The sequence below is a fragment of the Anopheles merus genome, chromosome X, assembly GCF_017562075.2.
Source record: "Anopheles merus strain MAF chromosome X, AmerM5.1, whole genome shotgun sequence".
In the NCBI taxonomy this organism is placed as follows: Eukaryota; Metazoa; Arthropoda; class Insecta; order Diptera; family Culicidae; genus Anopheles; species Anopheles merus.
The window spans coordinates 21369604-21390376 of NC_054081.1; the positions used below are offsets into that span (position 1 = coordinate 21369604).

Below are 20773 nucleotides of genomic sequence, written 5' to 3' on the forward strand. Positions count from 1 at the left end.
GATTTGCATCGCAATTCACTGCGGCCACGGCAAAAGCCGGAGACGTTCCTTGAAGCACTGAGTTGAGATGTCGAAGTCGAAGCAATCCGAGACAGTGTTGAAGACAGCCGACATGCGGAACATAGGGTCAGACCGACCAGCACTGGAACGGGGTTGAGCGAGCCATAGAGTTTCTCTAGACCTAAGTGTTCGGGATGGTGCATAGATATCGACTCGATGCAACAAAGGCGATGAGTCGATAGAGCCATTTAGCAATCCAGCGATGAAAGAGCACTGTGCATTGCGTCTTCTAACCGAAAGAGGCTCTAGGCCTAGAAGACGGCACCGCGCAGCATACGGAGGAAGATTATTGCGATCCTGCCAGGGAAGTAGGCGTAGGGCATATCTCGTGAGCTTACGTTGAAACGCCTCAAGTCGAGCAATTGAAGAAGCGGTAGTTTTTATAGAACTTTTTGTAGAATTTTTTTACACATTATTTATATTAACTGTTTCAAATTTTTGAGTCACATTTCACTCGCGATGTTATCAAACCAAGAAGGTTATAATCATGGAATTTAGCTATCATTCTCTCATATAACGTGTGCGAAACTCTGACTCAAAACAAGTACTTAATATATGGTTTAAACTTATTAAAATTAATATTGTTATTAATACTAAAACTGTCATAGGTCGCATTAAAGTCAATGATGACGTGATGTGTTCTACAGTTGTACTCAAAGCATTTCTGCAAGATCTGCCGGAGTGTGAACAGCTGTACAGTTGTCGAGCGTTCCTCCATGAAGCCTGCTTGATACTCCCCTACAATCGTTGAAGCAGAAGTTGAGAGAAGATTTTACAGGCGATATTTGGTATGGGTCGGTCTGATGGTACAGTCATAAGTGTCGATTATCTGATTCAAACGGAAATGTGTCAAACAAAACCGCGCTGCACGAACTGAAACGAAATCGGTATTATACAAGCTAGTTAGAGATTTCTTTCGTTGACTCGAGACTTTGCTACCAAACTGATCTGAAATGGATTTGTTTGTCAAAACAAACTGCAACGCGTAACGCATGAAGTCCTTCCTTCCTTTTGGCACAAAAACCGCTGTCGGTCAAGGCCTGCCTATACCCACTACTAGTGAAGTGAGCTTGGCTTTCAATGACTTATTGTAACCATAGCAGGATAGTCAGTCCTACGTATGGGGGCACGGTCTATTCGGGGCTTGAACCCATGGCGGGCATGTTGTTAAGTCGTACGAGTTGACGCATGAAGTATCGTACCAATTTATAATTATTTCTACGTGTGGCATATTATTGTTCTTTAAATGTGTTTGGCAATGTCATGAAAAGTAGCGCTTGTGGTATGATTTTCTATTTTTTGTTTATTTTGTTATTCCCACTCTTTTTCCAGTTAATATTAACAAAAAATCCCTTTTGAATGTAATTACATGCAATTCGCGTGGTTTAAAAATATGTATTTAGCAGTTAAACCGTAAAACAAAACACTTTCCGTAGCTTTAACCTGACGGAAAGCTGTTGGACAAAAAACGGTCTCCGTTTGAGTCAGGTAAAGCAAATGACCTTCGTTCAGTTCGATGTATCAAACCAGGGACAAATCGAGTGCTCTAACACGAATCATAATAGAAAATGAGCATTTTTGATACTTTTTCTCAAGCAGTTGAGTCACATAATCGGCACTATAAACTCGTATGACTTAATAACATGCCCGTCATGGGTTAACTTAACAACAAGCCCCGAATAGACCGTAGGACTGACTATCCTACTATGGTAACAATAAGTCACTGAAAGCCAAGCTCACTGCATTAGTGGATACAGGCAGGCCTTGACCGACAGCGGTTGTTGTGCCAAAAAAGAAGAAGAAGAATGCCTCGATAGTTCTCGAAGTCCAACCTGTCCCCTTTTTTGAAGACTGGTACAAAGACACCGGTCATCTAGTCATGGGGCAGTTCTTCTATCTCCCAAACTTTGCCTATCACCAAATCAAGCACTCGAGCTAGGCTCTCCCCTCCATGTTAGAGGAGCTCGTCAGAGAGCTGATCACCCGCAGCTCAGATACTTTTACATGGTTTCTCATGCCAACTCAACATCGTAACACTATTTTTAGAACACGTTAAACGATTGTCAACATCGTACATACAATTCGAATCCGTAAACTCTTTTCAATTTGGTAACTCTAGGCTTTGAACGCGTAAAATCCCAACTCGAATTTGGAAAATGTAAGCTGGATGACAAGTCACTGACTGTTTGTTCATTCTACATGTTTTGAAACTGTGTTCCGATCGATCTGAACAGGAGTAGTGATGGGCTTGCAAATTTTGCTAGAGTCGGAAATATCAGATTGCGGTGTAATTGGAGGAAGGGTCTATATCCGGACTCTTTCGGACTCATCCACTCCAAATGCTTTTGGGATGAGCTCGATCGAATCTCTATGACGTCGGGCGAATCCGAAAAATTCCAGTAATAAAACAAATAAATCAACTACTTTTACAGCCTGCTCCAGAGTTACGCGGATACGGATAAATGTAGTTTTCAACATTTGACAGATAAAATGTCAAACCTGTACATTTTGTTTAAAGAAATGTCCAACGCATTTTTCCAAGAAAACTTTATTCACTAAAAAGCCAGAAATAAAAGAGTTTTCTGAATGAAACGTAAATAATAAATGATAACGTGAATAAAAGAAATAAATTTAATCGAAACTAATGACTAATCAAAGGGTTTTTTTTACCTGAAAATCGTAAAATTCCACCGACGCGGATATTCGATATTCGAATTATGCACGGGAACATAAACACGGAATATGTTGGAAACATTCTGTACGTTTTAATTACAAGAAAGTAGTACTTTAAATCCAACCCGTTTGTAACGTTCCAAAATCATTCAGACTCGTTTGAACAGTTGCATTTGTTTAGTTTTTACCATTCTGATTATTTATTGTTTGATAAAATAAATAAATTAATAAATAAATAACTTAATAAGTAAATAAATAAATACGCAACTAAATATATTAGTCAATCAATCAATAAAGCAATAAACAAAAATTATTTATAAATAAGTAAATAAGTAACTTGATAAATAAAACTATAAATAAATAAATAAATTAATTAATAAACGCCGTTTTTTTCAGGTACCAGGTACCTGTCCTTTAATTTGTGCTGTTTAGAAATGACAGTTCAATACAAAGGTCACGTTATGAGGAGGATATTTGAAAAAAAAAAAAAACGGTTATCAGAGCACATTGTCAGGATGAAAAAAACACTGTACAGTCTGTTCTCAAGGAATTCGCGTAACTTGAATATCCGCAAAATTCGAATTTCGCGACTTTCGACCAAAATACAATTGGTTACTAGGTATTTTTGATTAATATTAGTATTTTTATACACTTTATAATTCATTTGATACGATTCGTACAGAATATCTGATATTTTTCGTTTGTAAGTCGATTGAATTTATTAGAAAAAATGCAATTTATATTGCGTTTGACATTTCTTAAAGCAAATTGTAGTGATTTGACATTTGATCTGCCAAATTAAGAAAACCACGTATCTCCAAACTTTACGGAACGGACTTTAATTCATCACAAGTTTCAAATATTCTCATTGAAAAAACATAAAGTGTGTGAAAACTGGCTTATTTTTATAAAAAAAGATAATTTTCGAAAAATAATCAGGAATATTTGTTTATTTTATTTGTTTATTTGTAAATGTTAAGTGATTGGCCATCATTGGCCTTATCACTGATCTTATAAACTAAACTTATAATAACATAAAGCATCACGGTACAATGTAACATCAGCACAAAATAAATAACACAGAGTATCACAGCAAGAGAAACAGGTTAACTTAGGGAATTCCAGTCAAAAGAGTCATAATGTGCATTAAATCTAAAAGCCATCGCAGTCAAAGGTTCATTATCGCTATATGCACGTCTAGTTTGGTCAACTCTTAGTAGCCTAAAGTTTCTTAAAATACGAGCAGGTACGTGGAAATTAACTCTAGCTAAAAGGTCCGGTGAATCTATCTCTCCTAGGATGATTTTTTTCATAAACAAGATTTGCGCCGTTTCGCGACGAGTAGCGAGAGACTCGAGTCCAAAAATTAAACACCGGGCATGATAACTAGGTCTTGCTGCTACGTTACGCCAGGGTGTGAACCGTAAGACCAAACGGGTGAATTTTTTCTGCACTGACTCAATCTTATTCGACCATAACGACGACGATGGGCACCAAACTACTGAGGAGTATTCTAAGATGGATCTGACTAGTGATTTGTAGAGTGCGACAAGACAATGTGGGTCGGAGAATTCTCTCGACTGCCTGCGTATAAATCCTAGCATTCTGTTCGCTCTATCAATAATTTCGTTATGGTGCACATGAAAGTCAAGTTTACGGTCAAGGGTAACTCCTAAGTCTTTTACTGCACTGTGTCGTTGTAATTGTGTACCGGAGATGCAGTAGTTAAACACTATTGGACAATTAGGAATATGTGATTAAATAAATCATTTGATTCTTTAGCAATGTTATTCGCATACGCGGGTGAGGTTGAGTTGCGATGACGCCGCATAAACGGCGCTCCACTGTAAATCAATAAATAAATCAATCTTCTTCTTCTTTTGGCTCAAAATTTGAACCCATGACTGGCATGTTGTTAAGTCGTACGAGTTGACGACAGTACTACGAGACCGGTTAAAAATAAATAAATCAATAAATCAATTAATAAATCAAAACTTGTAGTTATACCAGTTCAATGAATTTGACAGGTTCATATGAGATCAATAGCTACAATCATACGAGCTTGTAAAGTTTACTTAATTTGCAATTTTCTGTCTCATATCCAAAGAGCAAGATTGTTGTTGTTTTTGTAAACAGCACTTTGATATTCGATTAAGACATTTTTATCTGATTTGCTTTTTTATACTGTTTTTACGCTCTTTCTGCACGTCTATTGCCGATTTATCCAAACACAAGACTGATCTTTATTTTTCCTCTATGATATTTCGTACGTTTCCTTTGTCTGACGTTTTCTACGTCGCTTGGTTCTTAATTCGCCATGATTTTTCTATCTCTCTTTGCTTCGCTATGCTCATCTCTTTGTAAGTCGCCATCTTCTGAACCTACTGAATTAACTGAATCTTTTTAAGGCCGAAAATACACCGACCGGAATTTCACGGCCGCGGAATTCCGGCTGCTGTCAAACCCATATGCAAAGTGTTAATGGCAACTTTCCCGAACTGTCGTATCCATACATTTTTCCGCAAGTGGAATTCCGCGGCCGCGAAATTCAGTTCTGTGTATTTTCGACCTAACATACTAAACCTACTGTACCCAAAATCCTGTACCGGAGCGCTCCCCTCACTTTCAGATGATTCCGTCGCGGTCGGTTTTATGCGACAGGCCCATCACTAGTTTTTATGGATGGCTGTGTCAAGATGTTACAGTGATAATAAAACAATAATACTACAGTTCATTGTTATGATGGAACTAATTTTGATGACACCTTAATAGTGTAGTCATTATCGTTAAAAGTTTAATAAATTACAAATATATGATTCGTACATCTTCACCATCTAATGCACTGTTTCAAAACGAAAGAAGAAAATAATTTTGAAATAAGTTACCGATACACACGTAAGATATAGTTGACTTACTTTTTCGGTCAACCCTGTAGATGTGAATAAATCAATCAAGCACTGTAAATTAAGGATTGATGCATGGCGTCATTTTTGTAAATGGAAATCATTTCAAAAGTAGTTCCGCCAAAACATAAAGTACAAACGCAAATTTTTCAATTAAAAAGAGTGTCTCTAGCGGAAGTACTGGTGAAATTAATGAAGAAGCTACGACGGACCAATCGACATCCCAGGCAGCACAACCTGCAGCAGCACAAAAGAGAAGGCTTCGAACCACCAGCAATGTTGATCGACAGAGGGTGATAAATGCTCATCAAAATGGATGCAATGCGGCTGATATTTCTAAAATGCTTAACGTACATCGCTCAACAGTGTATAGTATAATCAAAAAATATGAAACCAAATTTGTGGTTGAGGCTGCTAAACGTGGAGATATTAGGGAGAAAAAAATCAGTGCAGATATTGGCGAAAAAATAAGAGAATGGATAGATGAAGATTGCGCCATAACTTTACAAAAGTAGGTAGAAAAGGTATTCGAGGAATTTTCTATTCGTGTGAGTAAGCCTACTGTAGCAAGGGAAATCAAGAGTTTTCATTATTCCTTAAAAAAAATTCAAAAAATACCCGAACGTAGGAATAATCTGCAAACCGTAGAGATTCGTAGAGCTTCCGCATCAAATTTTTATGCGTTAACCGGGCAGATTTCTCATACGAATGTGATATTTGTTGACGAGGTGGGCTTCTGTATCAGCATGAGAGCAAGTAGAGGTAGAGGATCGGCTGTTGGAACGCTAGCAGTTAAAGTAGTATCACAAATACGCACTCGCAATGTTTCCATAATATGTGCTATGAATAGATCAGGAATTCAAATGTACAAGACAGCAGAAAGAGCAGTAAATCGTGATTCCTTTTTGGAATTTATTAGAGATTTGAAGAGCAAGTTAAGCGCAACATACGAAGGACGAATAATCTACGTTATGGATAACGTAGCTTTTCATAAGTGTTATGAAATACGCCATCAAATAGAAGACGATGGGGATGAAGTTTGATACCTTCCCCTTGTTCGCCGTTCTTAAATCCTATTGAGAACTTATTTAGTAGGTGAAAAGAAATCACTAAAAGGGCAAACGCAAATAACGATGCAGAACTTCTTGAGGCCATTGAGAGCGGAACTTCATTAATTACTTCTAGTGACTGTGAAGGATATATCAGAAATATGTGGAGATATCTTCATCGGTGCCTTAACAGTCAGGAAATATACGATTAGCTCCTTTGTTTTTATTATTGATTTACCAATACATCGTGTAAAGTGATGAAAAATGTTATTATTTTATATCTCGTTGGAATAAAAGACAAGAATTTTTCGGAACAACAATTTAAATGATTATTAGATACAAATGTGGTTGCTTATTATTTAGGACGAGCAGCATCAGCTATAAAATTTGAAAATATTTGTCTTTCATACTAACTAAAACATTTCACCGATTTGAATTAACTTTTACTCGGTTGGGCAATCCTTACAGTACAATGAATTTAAGTTTGATACAAGACTAAATTATTTTTCTTAACCATTTCTAACGTTCGCAAAACCATAAAATTTAATAGGGTTAAATTAAACGCAGGTAGACAAATCGTTTTTGATTGCTTATTTCTCTGATTCCGATTGACTTGAAATTTGGAATATGATTGTAAACCACAGCCATCTTTTTTTTTTTTGAAATTTTTCGTAGTCTTTTATTAGTATAAAAAACTTCGTTTAACAAACTTGTGCAATATCCATATTTAAGACAACTTCATTCATTCAAATGGAAACTAATTTATCTTTTAAATTATTCGTAGACAAATCTCAATTTGTATACTCAATACCAATATTTAGATATTTCCGAATAATAGTGTAAACTATATGTCTCTAAACTATTAAACCCGTATCACTGTGAAAATTTTTACAGGGTTTCTCAAGCCAGCTCAACATCGTAACACTATTTTTCGAACACGTTAAACGATTGTCAACATCGTACATACAATTCGAATCCGTAAACTGTTTTCGATTTGGTAACACTAGGTTTTGAATGCGTAAAGTCCCAACTCGAATCTGAAAAATGTATAATAAGTGACAAGACAGCCAACATACATTTTCCAGATTCGAGATGGGATTTTACGCGTTCAAAATCTAGTGTTACCAAATCGAAAAGAGTTTACGGATTCGAATTGTATGTACGATGTTGACAATCGTTTTACGGGTTTGAAAAATAGTGTCACGATGTTGAGCTGGCTTGAAAAACCCTGTAAAGTAAAAAAAAAAATCGATGTTATGTTATGTATTTTTTTATCCTGTCAACTTTGAGAAGCTTAAACATAATAACGGTAATGATTTGAACCAATTTATGAACAGTTATAGAAACTGCATTAATTTATTTAATTTTCGTCAAAATATTCCATCGATATTGGATAACGCAATCAAAAGTTCGATCGATCGATGGCTACCTGGATAGCCTGGTTGCCTGGAATTTGATGTTTTTGGTTGGTAGTGACAGGGTTAATATATGAACTCCGTACATCTTTTGTGTGGTATAATTTAATCAAAGAAAACCGACTGTATTATGCATTTAGAAATATTACGACAGCCTTAAAAGTTTAAAATAATAAATAATTAAATACATAAAAATAAATAATACAAATTCAGCTATCATACAAATTTCAAGGGTTGAAGTTCGCTGTATAAACTACTTGCATGACATGTCATCCAGCATACATTTTCCAGATTCGAGTTGGGATTTTACGGGTCCAAAACCTAGTGTTACCATATCGAAAAGGGTTTACGGATTCGAATTGTATGTACGATGTTGACAATCGTTTAACGTGTTCTAAAAATAGTGTTACGATGTTGAGTTGGCTTGAGAAACCCTGTGAGCTTCCGCATTGATTGCCACAATCCAGTCTAAATAACACACCAGTTGTGCGCAATAAGTTGTATATGGCAGAAGATAGGCAATTCATGCATTGCGTTTACCACTAGCACAGGATTGTCTCTTGAAATTTTGGCGATCATCTTCTCACCTCACCTAAAATCTCTATCATTTTCTGGCTTCATGGCGCTGGTGTAGTACCGTTATCTTTGTGATTGAGAGTGAATGACTTGCGCTGTTCTCAATCACATAGACAGAATGTGTATGTGTAACCATACTAGAAACCAGCAAAAGAGAAGATGGCGACGTTCTATGTCGGATCAAAAAGAACGCTGAGAAAAACAGGTTCAGATTTCACCTGCTTCCTTTGTTCTTTTCTTTTGCTTTTCCTTAGCAAATTGGTCCATCGTATGAAAGAGAGCTTATCATCGAGCGTTCCAGACTGGATCGAAAAGAACGCTGAGAGAAACGGGTTCATATTGAACCTGGATGATTTGCTTATAGCAAACCGACTCATCAAATCAAACATAGTAGAATGTCGAGCGTTCTAGGCCGGACCGCAAAAAGCACAGAGAGCAACCAGTCCATAAGAGAATGCTGGAACGGATCGCACCTGGCAGGTTCGGAACGCAACGCGTATGTAGCCTTTACTGTTGCTATAGGAAACTGCGAACACAATTGCACATTGGAGCATTCATGATTTATTAATATCCATGGCAACACCATACACAGATGAGAGGGGTACAGATTTCAGAGGTTTTCCAAATTAGAGGGACAAAAATATACTGAAAACGATGGGACTGCTAAAAATTTCCAAATAAGAAAGATAATGCTTGGTTTATTTATCATTTATCAAAAACAACATGTGTTCAGCTTATTTAGACACAGCTAAAAATTATGTGAAGAAACCTTTCCCACGACACTTTAATTATCAAAAATTGGTATAGGTAAGGTGAAAAATAGCTGTAAGTTCGGACAAAAACAATAAGTTTTTATTTCGATGACCTGTACCTCAACAAGTTAAAGTTAATGTTAAAAAGTTAAATATTGTGGTTTTAAATCAATTTAAGTCAGTGCCTATTTTTTTTATTTATTAGACAAAACGTATTTGGTGTTGACTTGCGGTAATTCAATTTTTATAAAGGTGCTAGCCCAAAGTTCACTTTGTTTGGCTAGACCGTTAACAAATGTTTATTGCACCACATTAGTCTGCGTGGCCGTCAAAATATTAATATAAATGCTTTCTTGTCGATAGTGATTCTTGAGAGCCTATCGTATCCTTGTGAACCCAAAATCTCTCCTTGCTTTTGGGTATATTTCTATTCCACATGTTTTTGTTTTAAGCAACTTGCGCGCATCTTTTGACAGCGGTAGTCCGTTCTTTTACGTAATACCGTTAACCTGTACCATTTACAGCTTAATTTGGTTGTTATTTCTTAATGCCCAATTGCGAATAAGCTCATGGTTCTTCTTTCTGTAGCGATTCCTGTGCACTGTACACGGTTGCCTCAGCTACCAAATCATCTTCTTTGGTCTTTTCGTAGCGTAGTTTGGTCGAATTCATCGATATTCATCCAATTGCTGTCCTTACCTTATTTTGTGAGGCACAATGCTTAGCGGTTTTGCTAAGAAATCCTATTAGTTTTGATCGAAATCAGTCTAAATATTTTCATTTGTGTGTAACAATAAAAAAGTGCTCTTGTACAAAACAGAATAGTGGAATATGTTGTAAAAAAGCTGAATATTTATGTAAAAATGCTAGCTTTCATGAATGTTTTATAAATATTTGGATAAACAATCACTTAAACGCAGTGTGCAATAATTGGCCGAAGTGCAACAATTGGAAAATTACCCTACTACTCGAAATGCAATGTTTAGCGGGAATAGTTATTGCAACCCGTGAACAGTTCTACGACAATGAGTGGCAAGAAAATAAATTTTATGAAAATAAAAAAGAAAAACAACAATTGAAAACAAAGACAAAAATTGTGACACGCCGTCAAAAATTGGTGAGAGACAAAAGTAGGTACAGTGGCAATGCCTGTTAGTATTAATTAGTTAAAAATAAGTGTAAAAGAGCATTTGCAACCTTTGTTAACCAAGTTTTAGGAAGTTGTAAAAATAATCGTCAAAGGTGGCACCCTATGCTCATTTTAAAGGTTCAACTTCAATGTAAGCGCTGAAAGATTTTCTGCGAACAAAATATCTGCTTGGTACGATAAGTATATAAAAATGTACACAAGCCGTTTTTATTAAAAGATTTTTTTACAGAAATAATATTGTTTGATTGTATTCCTCAATTTGTGCTCAATTTGTTGCTCATTTCTCTATAAACAATATTTTTTCTCCTTTGTTTACTTTTAGATATTGTTAGCGAAAACAAATGGTCGAGATGTAAAATTGTCGATTGGTAATCACTGCAAGCAATCTTTGGCGTCATGTGCGCACTCAGCATAGCCGCCTCGAACCAAAACGATGTGAACACTGCAAGAAACAATTCAAGAACAAATATAGCTTACGTGAACATGTAAGAATTACTCACGAGTCGAAACAACCTCGAGAGGAGAACATAAAGCAACATAATGTAGACCAGACAACTCCATAGAGTTAACAAAATATATTTCCTAAGGGTATTGATACTTGTTAAATTTATCAAATATCTGATGATTAGGAATATCCGGAATAATATATATATATATATATATATATATATATATATATATATATATATATATATATATATATATATATATATATATATATATATATATATATATATATATATATATATATATATATATATATATATATATATATATATAGATTCTGTTAGTGCGGCCCTTTTATTGCCCTTTCCATTTTAAGTTCGTAGGCTGAAATTGCAGGTGGGCCTATCCCACGATGTATGAATTTAGAAGGCTGATATCTCTTTAATGCACCTTGGCATAAATGTAAACACCACCTTGTTTCGCAATTTTTTCGAGCAGGTACTCGAATCTAACTCTAGCTTGGAGACTAGAATAATCTAGACTGAAAATTGCAGGCTAGTTTTTTTGTGTGGTTTTGTATGGAGTGTTCACATGATTTCAGCTTCCAACTGTCAAACCCCATACAAAAAACTGACTAGAATCGTGAAGGTCCCCAATCTTAGTCTAGCTTGGTATAATCGTGCGAGATCTCAGATGTGCTAAAAAGGCTTAGAATATCAATCTGTTTGCTTGCAATATTGCTTTGATTTGCTTGCAAAAAAGCCAAAAATTAGTTGATATTGATTTAAATGCTCTTATGGGTTTGTTGTAGTACAAAAAGCTGATGTCAAAATAAAAATAAACTCTTTATATGAAAATGTTTTAGGCGCATTTTATGGCCTTCCTTCTATTGCAATAAATTATAAACCAATCAGAAGAGTCTGTCTGGTAAAGTATATTTAAACTATTTAAGATGACAGATTGAAACTCCACGCTCAAATACACTATCCCGTCATCACTAACGGGACAAAAAATAGAGAGTGATAGAATGATTAGATCAAATTAGATCCCCTCTACCAATCACTACATCCATTATACTTCGATTTCTGCTCGTCCATTGTGTTTCTTGTCAAAAAGGTTTAATTCAAATGCTTAAGCTTAGGCGGTGCTCTGGCAGCCATTGACTAAAACAACGACTCTGTTGAATATGTGCACTGTTATCTGTTTCACGTCTTACCTGTCATGATGCAATGCAAAACACCCATTGGATTGGAGATGAAAATCTGGAAAATTAAGTATTTTCATACATTAAATGAATATTCGGCCAAAGGCGTAAGATTCCACAAATAGTTTGCAAGTAATGCACATTAATTTGAAGTATGATCACAAATTCATTCAAAATAACAAGGTGAAAATGTTAAACGAATGTCCGTTGTAAAACACTAACAGTTAAATAATTTTAAATAAATATTTAAACATTTTGCGCACAGTGATTGTGCTGGCTCACAGGTTCTGAAGAATCACACAGGAATAGGCCTATTAGACGATGGAAAGTACTGTCACTCAAAAAGAGTAGAAAAGAGGTGTCGCTATGTTTAACTCCTTGACCGCTCTTTGACAATTTCTCGTGCGATTGTTAATACTCTTTTGTTTCATTGCGATAAGCGGCGTAACACATGTCGTCCTCGCTCTTTCTTTCCTACCTCATTCTTTATCAAGAGAATCACTAAGCGTCAGCTACAAAGCTGAACGGTGAACAAAGCCGTCATGCAATTTCATATGACGCGGCGCTTAAAGTGTTAAAGTCTTACACATTTGGCTATCCAGGCTTTAGAAAACAGAAAACCAGGATCGATGACAGTTGCCATATCCGACGACTGTTGCTGGTTTATATCTATGATATACGAATTGTTTACAGTTAATGAAGGTTCGTTTAGAGTTTAAAACTTATATTTGGAACCACACTTTATAAATTGGCATTTTCTTCATTACAGTGCGGCTGCTGCCTGTAAACAAATTTCGGCGGCTGTTGTCAAACTGAATCTCAAAATGGCAACCTGCCAAAATCTACGAAGACACCTCCTCAATATTCCACCAATGACTGTGTAGGAACGAGGTCAAGTAATGTAGAAAGATTTGACAAGTAGCCAAAAGATCGTTACAGCAGTTTGACATCTAAAAGCCCTTTTCGATTCGAATGTTAATTATGATTTTAAAGATGAATCGTGCTGGTAAAAGCAAGAAAATTATCTATTAGTTTAAAAAATTTACAGTAAAATTATGTATGCCTTTAATAAATAACAGCTCTGGAAATTGGAATTCGTTTTGCCCATTCCCAATTTGCTCCGGAAAAGATTTCTCTTTTTCAAAGTGTTTAGAGTTATTGTTATTTTTTGATTAAAAAAAACAACAAGAATGATAAAAAAATATTGATTACTTGTGATAATGTGATTGGTCAGGAAATCATTAAACTGGATGAATAAAAAAAAATAAAATGAAATAAAATAAAAAAATAAAATAAAATAAAATAAAATAAAATAAAATAAAATAAAATAAAATAAAATAAAATAAAATAAAATAAAATAAAATAAAATAAAATAAAATAAAATAAAATAAAATAAAATAAAATAACATAAAATAAAATAAAATAAAATAAAATAAAATAAAATAAAATTTATGTTACAAAATTGTCATATCTTGTGTGCAACATGGCAGGATTTTTTTGTATCTAAGCCTGAGTTTGATAAAAAAAAAAACCAAACGACAATAACAGTAATTCCTATCATCTAGCTAGTTAATAATTGTGCGTAGCACAGTTTGTGTCTCGCACTGATTCTATGCTTGTGGCTGTTTTATATAAGCTCTTTTTTCACTTCATTTTTAATGTAACGAAATCATGGTGAATCCGATCGGGAATGAAAGTTGTGCATCAGTCTCCTATGGGACGAAATCCGCTAGGTTTTGCTTCACGGTTTCTTTGTGTTGCACGCTTTTTTGGAAGTGAGCGACGAACGGATTTCGGTAAACGGAGTCTATGCTATGGCCGTTTCTGACCAAATCGACAACACTCACGACGACACACATTGTCACATCGACACGCCGTTGATGGAAGTGTTGAACTTAATTTAGATCTGTGGGAGAGGGAGGAGGACAAAAGGAGTATATAGATTTCTGTGGAGAAACGTAGAACAAGAACGTAAGCGTGAGTCGTTGCGTGCGTATGTGTGTACACTCGAGAACTCATTTTTTGCTCTTTCCTGGAACCCACATGTTTTACATTTTTCTGACTTCAAGCAAGTAAAGTAGCACGGAAAGTAGAAGCTTTTTCATGAGCTACTATTTGGCTACTTTGTAGCGTTTTAAATTGCCTGGGACAGTGCCAAAACACGTGCCGGAAGAGAGAGAAACAGTTCTAAATAAACCGCATGCGAATGTGTGCATACATCAAATGTGAACATGTGTGCCTCATCATTTCCATAAGCTATCCGAAAGGGGGTAGAGCAAATTCATTTGTATGCATGAGGAGCAGAAGAAACCAGAACGTTACAGTATGTGTGAACACAACAGCAGCCGGTCTTTTGGTACAGTCGTCAACTCGTACGACTTGACAACATGCCCGTCATGGGTCCCGTTAAGCCCCGAATGGATGGAGTCCGCCATACGTAGGATTGACTATCTTGCTATGCGGGGTAATCCATGTCACTGAAAGCCAACTCCACAAGTGATACAGGCCTTGACCGAAAACGGTTATTGAGCCATAATAATAATAAGAAGAAGAAGAATAAGTACACAACCGAATGGTTCGGATGTTTGTCTGTATAGGTGAAACCACATTTCCTCTTAAACTGTAAGTGGGTGGACATATGGGTCCCAAACAAAAATTTCCCTTTTTGCGGCCCAGGAACAATTCGAGTAGAAACGAAGAACGAAAAGAGTATGCAACGCAGCTGTACGCTTTATCTCACCAGTTTTCTGTTAGTGGTATGGTTTTTCTCGACGAAGTAAGCTTTAATGTCAGTGGTTAATTCACTTCATCACTGCAGCCTTTACACTGTGTACGTGCATAAACTACACATATGAGAATTATAAAACATTTTTTAATTTGATAGCTAATTAAAAAACAAACGTAATTGTTTTAAAAACGAAAGCTTCTTCTTTTTCTTAATAAGGTTGGTAGGTTGAGGCCTCCTGTACCATCCTTTTAGAAGGTATACAGGCCTATAATTTTACTCGAATGACATTCTATCATCTGTGTGTTTCGAAGCAACCGGCGGTCAGAGTGAGCGTAAACAAATGGATTTAGCACTTCTTTAAAATCTTTTCTCCACTATTTTGTTACAAATGGGGTAAATATGAGTGATGAGAGTGTTGATAAATTAATGTTAAACCCAATTATAAACGTAGATATTGGCTTACATTTTGTGTGCGGTTAAATTTGCTCGTTTGTGACAGCTGTCGGCAGAAAATCTCTTGAATGTACCTTCCTGTTGTAAAATTCGGTACCGTGTTGTTCTTTCATTGACTCAAATCTGTCTAAGGGTTACTCGAAGGGAAACGTTACTAGCAAAACGATACCAAAATAAACAAAATGAACGTGCGAATTAATTTTCTCGAATGCCGAACGCAATATAATAGGCCTGATAATCATAGGTTTGACTACCAGTTTTTGGAATGGAAATCATCAATTCTTCTTTGATGTTTTGCTTTCTTGATGTTTATATCGTTATGGATTGGTGTACAATTAATAATTAAAACAAAATCACTGTAATTCATTTTTATTTAGCACTATGCTTGGTACACGACAAAGCACGTGTATTTCGAATTGAAGAGACCGGTAGAGGATCGTGCCAGTTATGTCGTTGTCTAGCCTCGCGCATCGAATGACACCTTCCAGGGCGATGTTGAAAAGCAGACAGGAGAGTCCGTCACCTTGCCTCAGACTCCTGCGAGGTTCGAACGATTCCGACGTCAAGTTCGATACTCTCACCTTGCACCCCGTTGATGGTGGCCTCTAACAGCCGGATCAACTTCCCAGGGAAGTGGTACCGCTGCATGATGCTCCATAGCTCCTTCCGGTCTATGGTGGCACTTTTGGAGGATCTGCCGTAGAGTGAAAATTTGGTCGGTGGTTGATTTGTCTCCTACAAACCCAGCTTAGTAGCTGCCGACAAAATTTGTAGCAAGGGGCGCAAGTCTGCAGAACAGGATCTGGGACAGGATCTTGTAGGCGGCATTCAGGACTGTGATGGCTCGGAAATTCGCACAATCCAGTCTGTTGCCCTTTTTGTAGACTGGGTGAATAACACCCAGCTTCCACTCCTCCGGTAGTTCCTCCTGTTCCCAGACTTTCACGATCAGCTGATGCATTTCGACGGTAAGCCAACTTATTGTAATTTATCATAAGAAGGCTGACGGTATACGATACCATTTATCAAAACAAATTCAGTTGTGGAACTAATTTCAAGATCATTTTTAAGTTTTTCAATTTCCGGATCTTGTGACTGAGCGTTTTTTAATTGAATATCAATGTCAATATTATCTACAGCATTGTATGACTCCGATTAAATTCTTTAGCACTACAGAATCGCTGAACATGTCAACGCCTTCTTCCGAACAATTCTATATCTCGCTGAAAGAGTCTATTATATGCCTGAACGAATCTACAACTCGCTGAACATTTCTATATAATCCTCGAAACCCCTGTATTTGCCTGCAATTTTTTGACAGATCAAGAGAAAAATTGTAATAAAACGTGTTTAAACATTATTTTCCGTTAATTTGCAAGTTCCAAGTGTTCTGGTGGTTTACTCATTTCTTATAACAAGAACCCATATTTTACGATTTTTTTAATTACGATAATTTTATCTGACGAAGATTCGTGGTGTGTGATCCCATAAAGATCGGCAAATCTTTTTTTGACACTTGAAGGGAGATGATTCGCGAATTGAGGTATGGACTGTGTGAGCTAATCTATTGATAAGCTTTTTATTGCAGGGCTTCGGCATTTCGAATATTATAATCCTTAATCTAAATCCTTTCGACTAAAGCGTAATCATATCATTTTGGTTTTGATTTTTGGGGAGGATGGAAAGTACATTAATTCGTCTTACAGAATTTGGGGTACAAATAATTCCAACTTGGCTACAATTGCTTTCAATGTGTGCGAACAGACGGCGTCCGTGGGCCTGCCCACGCCCGAATGCAGAGCCGCTGGCATACGATTCTACCTTGACCATTAACATGAGAGGGACAGAGCTTATACCCCGAACGTACCCGAAAGGTATGCATGTTTCACTCATCAGGATCTAAAGGCAAGGACAAGGCAAAAGAGACACAGAAAAATTTCCTCACGGCTACACATGTCCTTTTGATGCGTTGTCTATGCGTCTTGCTCGGTATCACAGCGGCATACGGCAGGTAAGCAGTACAAATGCTGCTACTTGATACGCATGTTTAACGAACAAAACTATTCGGTTCGGCTCGGTAAACTTCACGAGGACGCCGGAACAAAAGGGCGCAGACTTTTTCATGATTTTGTATGACTTTGGCTCTTTTGGACCGTGCGTGTAGGCGCACACATTAATTCCTTTTCTCGGTAGTCGGAGGCATTGACCCAGATAGCAAAGCCGTAGCCCTTTGTATGGGAGCCATCGCGCTCATCAAGGCTCGCTTAGTTACGCGCATAAAGCAAAATGTGCGCGAAGGCGAAAAAACCCGAAAGCGCTTCGTGTGGCCCTCTCTCGTGTTTCTAGTTTTATTCTCTCTCGCATGTCATCGCTCTCTTCCAGTTCGGATTGAAATGAGAATTCACTCTCTTGATTTGGTTGCGGCAGTCTAGCTGCTTCACACTCTTTATTCTCTTCTTTTTGCAGTTCCCACAAGAGGATTCACACATGTGTTCTCACATACTTACATACACACACACGGTGGTTGGAAGCCTGGCGCGGCTGTTTCCAATTCTGTCTCATCTTCTTCCCTCTTCACACCGCGTTGGAGCCCGTGGTGGTGCGCGTGTTAAGCCTGCTTGGTTCAGGAAAGATGTCATCAGATTTGGCGCGCCTCAACCGCGGTGTTGTATGAAGGCTGTTGATGAAAATACACAATTAATAGACACACTTTGTTAAAAAAAATACACTTGATTTAAAGATGTGACAAACTTACCTTTGTGCTCGAGGATCAATTGAACCTTGAACGCCTGTGCACACAGTGTCGCAATTTGAAGAGGTTTGGAGAACAGCTAGCGGTAGCAGCACACATCTGAAACTTGTAAAGCGCAATGTTTTAATTAGAATAAATGTCACATAGCACTAGACACTTAGAAAAGGACACTTACCGAAACAATTAGATGATAACAATTCGTCCTCCGATAAAGCAAAAAGAACACCGTGGATGGTGCAGTACGGGTAAGTGTTTTACGCAGGAAAAATAGTTCACACAGCACACAAACACACACTCTCACGTCCACGGTTCAGAGCACACTGAAGTCGCTCTTTGGCTTGGATGGAAAAGAGCAAACACCCAGATGAGTGCGATGGAAGAAAATGGCGTGTGTTCAACAGGGATGGGTAGAATCAAACACACGAAGTTTGCCGGAGAATTCTCTTCGTGTGGCAAGAGAGAATTGACTAACACCCTGATGAGTGAGAACGCAACAAACGTTGTGGAATGTAGAAACGGGATAGGAATAGTAAGCGAAGGCAGTTTGTGGACATGAGGGGGTTGAAACTGGGAGAAAAAAGCTTCGGTTGCTACTTGGGGAGATTGTCAAATCCAGTGGGACCGACCGGATCCATTGCTCACTGCAGACTATGTGTGTATCAAGTTATTTTCATTACTTTTTCGTTTGTAGACTATTGACGCAAATCTATTTTCCCATACAGAATGTGCAATCGAGTGTGCACAAAATTATGCTAATATTCAGAATTTAATCAAAACATAATACGACTGAGTTTGCATTCGAATCAATGTTTCTTAAGGGTCTCAATTGTGCTGTACCATTGTGTAGAATGAGTTTATGAGATATTGTGGGTACATTTATGTTAGTTTCGTAAAATATACCAACAAAAGGATTGTTATTCTCTGGAATTCAATACACTTCGAAAAATTGTAATAAGAGATTTTTGGCTTGCAGTGCTTTTAGCAATTCTAAAAATATTCTCGCGGGCCGCATGCGGTCCGCGGTCACAAGTTTGACATACCTGCACTACACCATCGATGTTCGCTTAGGCCTCTACAAAGGCCTGGACTTCCTGGACTTGCTTCAAGTTCTGGAGCCGGATCGAGGTCGTAATTGATGCCGAGGGCGAATATTTCAAATAATTTTAATAAATAGCATAGCAAACTGCAGTGCCTACTAAATCATATCCTAAATTACAATTTTTCCCAATACTAAAATTCTTTTCCGCAGCCGATTTTGAAATTTATCTTAAACACCCTTTATATATGTAAATGTATATTCTTCTTACTTTTGCAGTGAGTTTACAAAAAATTGAAATCGTCTCCGATGAAAAGCTGCATAAGTGCCCGGAATGTCGACGTACATTCTGCTCCATGAATGCTATGAAGCGACACCGGCAGGCCAAACATTTCGCATTGCAGGATTCCTACGTATGTGCCATGTGTGAGGCTCGGTTCAAAACGAAATGGTCACTATCGACACACAAGTCAAAATATCATCGTGGTCAAACTACTACAGGGATAATCGAAGCAGAGAGGCATGTTGCGATCAAAACTACACCAAACCCGCTAAAAAAAAATGCTAGTGGGACAATAGTCACCCGTATTAAGACCCGTCGTTTCTCATCGGAAGACTCGTAGATACATTATCAACAGGTTATTTCTTGGTATTTTACTTCTACACGAAAAGTAATAAAAAAGGATAAGTAGGTTGTAAGTTAATATTAAGATATATTCAATCGACCATACCTGTTGTATATTTTGAACGAAACATAAAATCGATGCTATAAAATTTAAGAGACAAAATTTGCAACCGTATTTGACGTTGGAGTAACGATACGTCCATGGCCATGTGTCCAATAAACTGTGTCATAACTTCATTCAAACCAATTTCTGTCGTACTGTCAAACAAGAAACATTTAAATGATTCGCGCACTATCCAAGGAACAAACTCAACATGCTTTCTTGCTTAGCCAGCTTCGACGATCTGTTGGAAAAAAACAGAATTTCATGTTGATTTTGTTCCTTGGGTAGCATTAGGTATTTGCCCCTTGGATATAGAGAAAGAAATGGCAAATGAAAATATATTGATCATCCAACTTATGTTTTCCACATCCAATTGTTATATTAATTTCGCCGTATTAGTTTTCGTGTGTTTAGAAACAATGTACGAACAAGTAATAGATCCCTTTATTATTCTAGCCAGTTTTGTTTACCCTTGGCTTGATTGTTTTTGGATAAAATCAAGACAACACTATACAAAACCACTCGTTGAATCATTGCATTTAGAAGGACGTTCTATAATATATTGAAAATAGTGGAACACATTTCAATCAGATGAATGGGAAACGATAGTCTATTCTATAGAAATTGTAGTCTGTCATAACCATCAGGGAAAACCATAAATTAATAAAATATAATCGTTGCCACATAATTTTAGCCCTAAGGCCCCAAATTTCGACGGTGTGCCATTTTTGACTGTAACGCTCCTAGTTTTGTCTGTAAGTCATCAATTTCAACTCTTGTAGGAATCATGAGAATCTTACAAGCTATTTGAGCAGATTTTTGACAATTTTAATTTTACATCACAAAA

At 37.0% G+C, this 20773-nt stretch overlaps 2 protein-coding genes across 3 annotated transcripts in view; both read left to right on the forward strand.

The window, feature by feature from the left end:
* LOC121598841 (protein abrupt-like) overlaps positions 1-11165 on the forward strand; it is a 66514-nt gene extending 55349 nt beyond the window's left edge. The window contains exon 7 of one of the 2 annotated variants that reach the window (XR_006005766.1): positions 10901-10955. Coding sequence is in view for 1 of the 2 variants with exons in the window: in XM_041928663.1 (XP_041784597.1) it covers positions 10901-10950 (50 nt within the window). In the remaining variant the exon portion in view is untranslated. Of the gene's footprint in view, positions 1-10900 lie in introns of both variants that reach the window. The other variant, XM_041928663.1, reaches the window with a different exon arrangement.
* A 7169-nt stretch (positions 11166-18334) lies between these two features.
* LOC121588325 (zinc finger protein 169-like) lies at positions 18335-19873 on the forward strand. The gene is made up of 2 exons (XM_041906159.1): positions 18335-18407; positions 19478-19873. The coding sequence occupies exons 1-2, from the start codon at positions 18350-18352 to the stop codon at positions 19819-19821; spliced, it is 402 nt and encodes a 133-aa protein (XP_041762093.1). The 5' UTR covers positions 18335-18349; the 3' UTR covers positions 19822-19873.
* Positions 19874-20773: the final 900 nt, after the last annotated feature.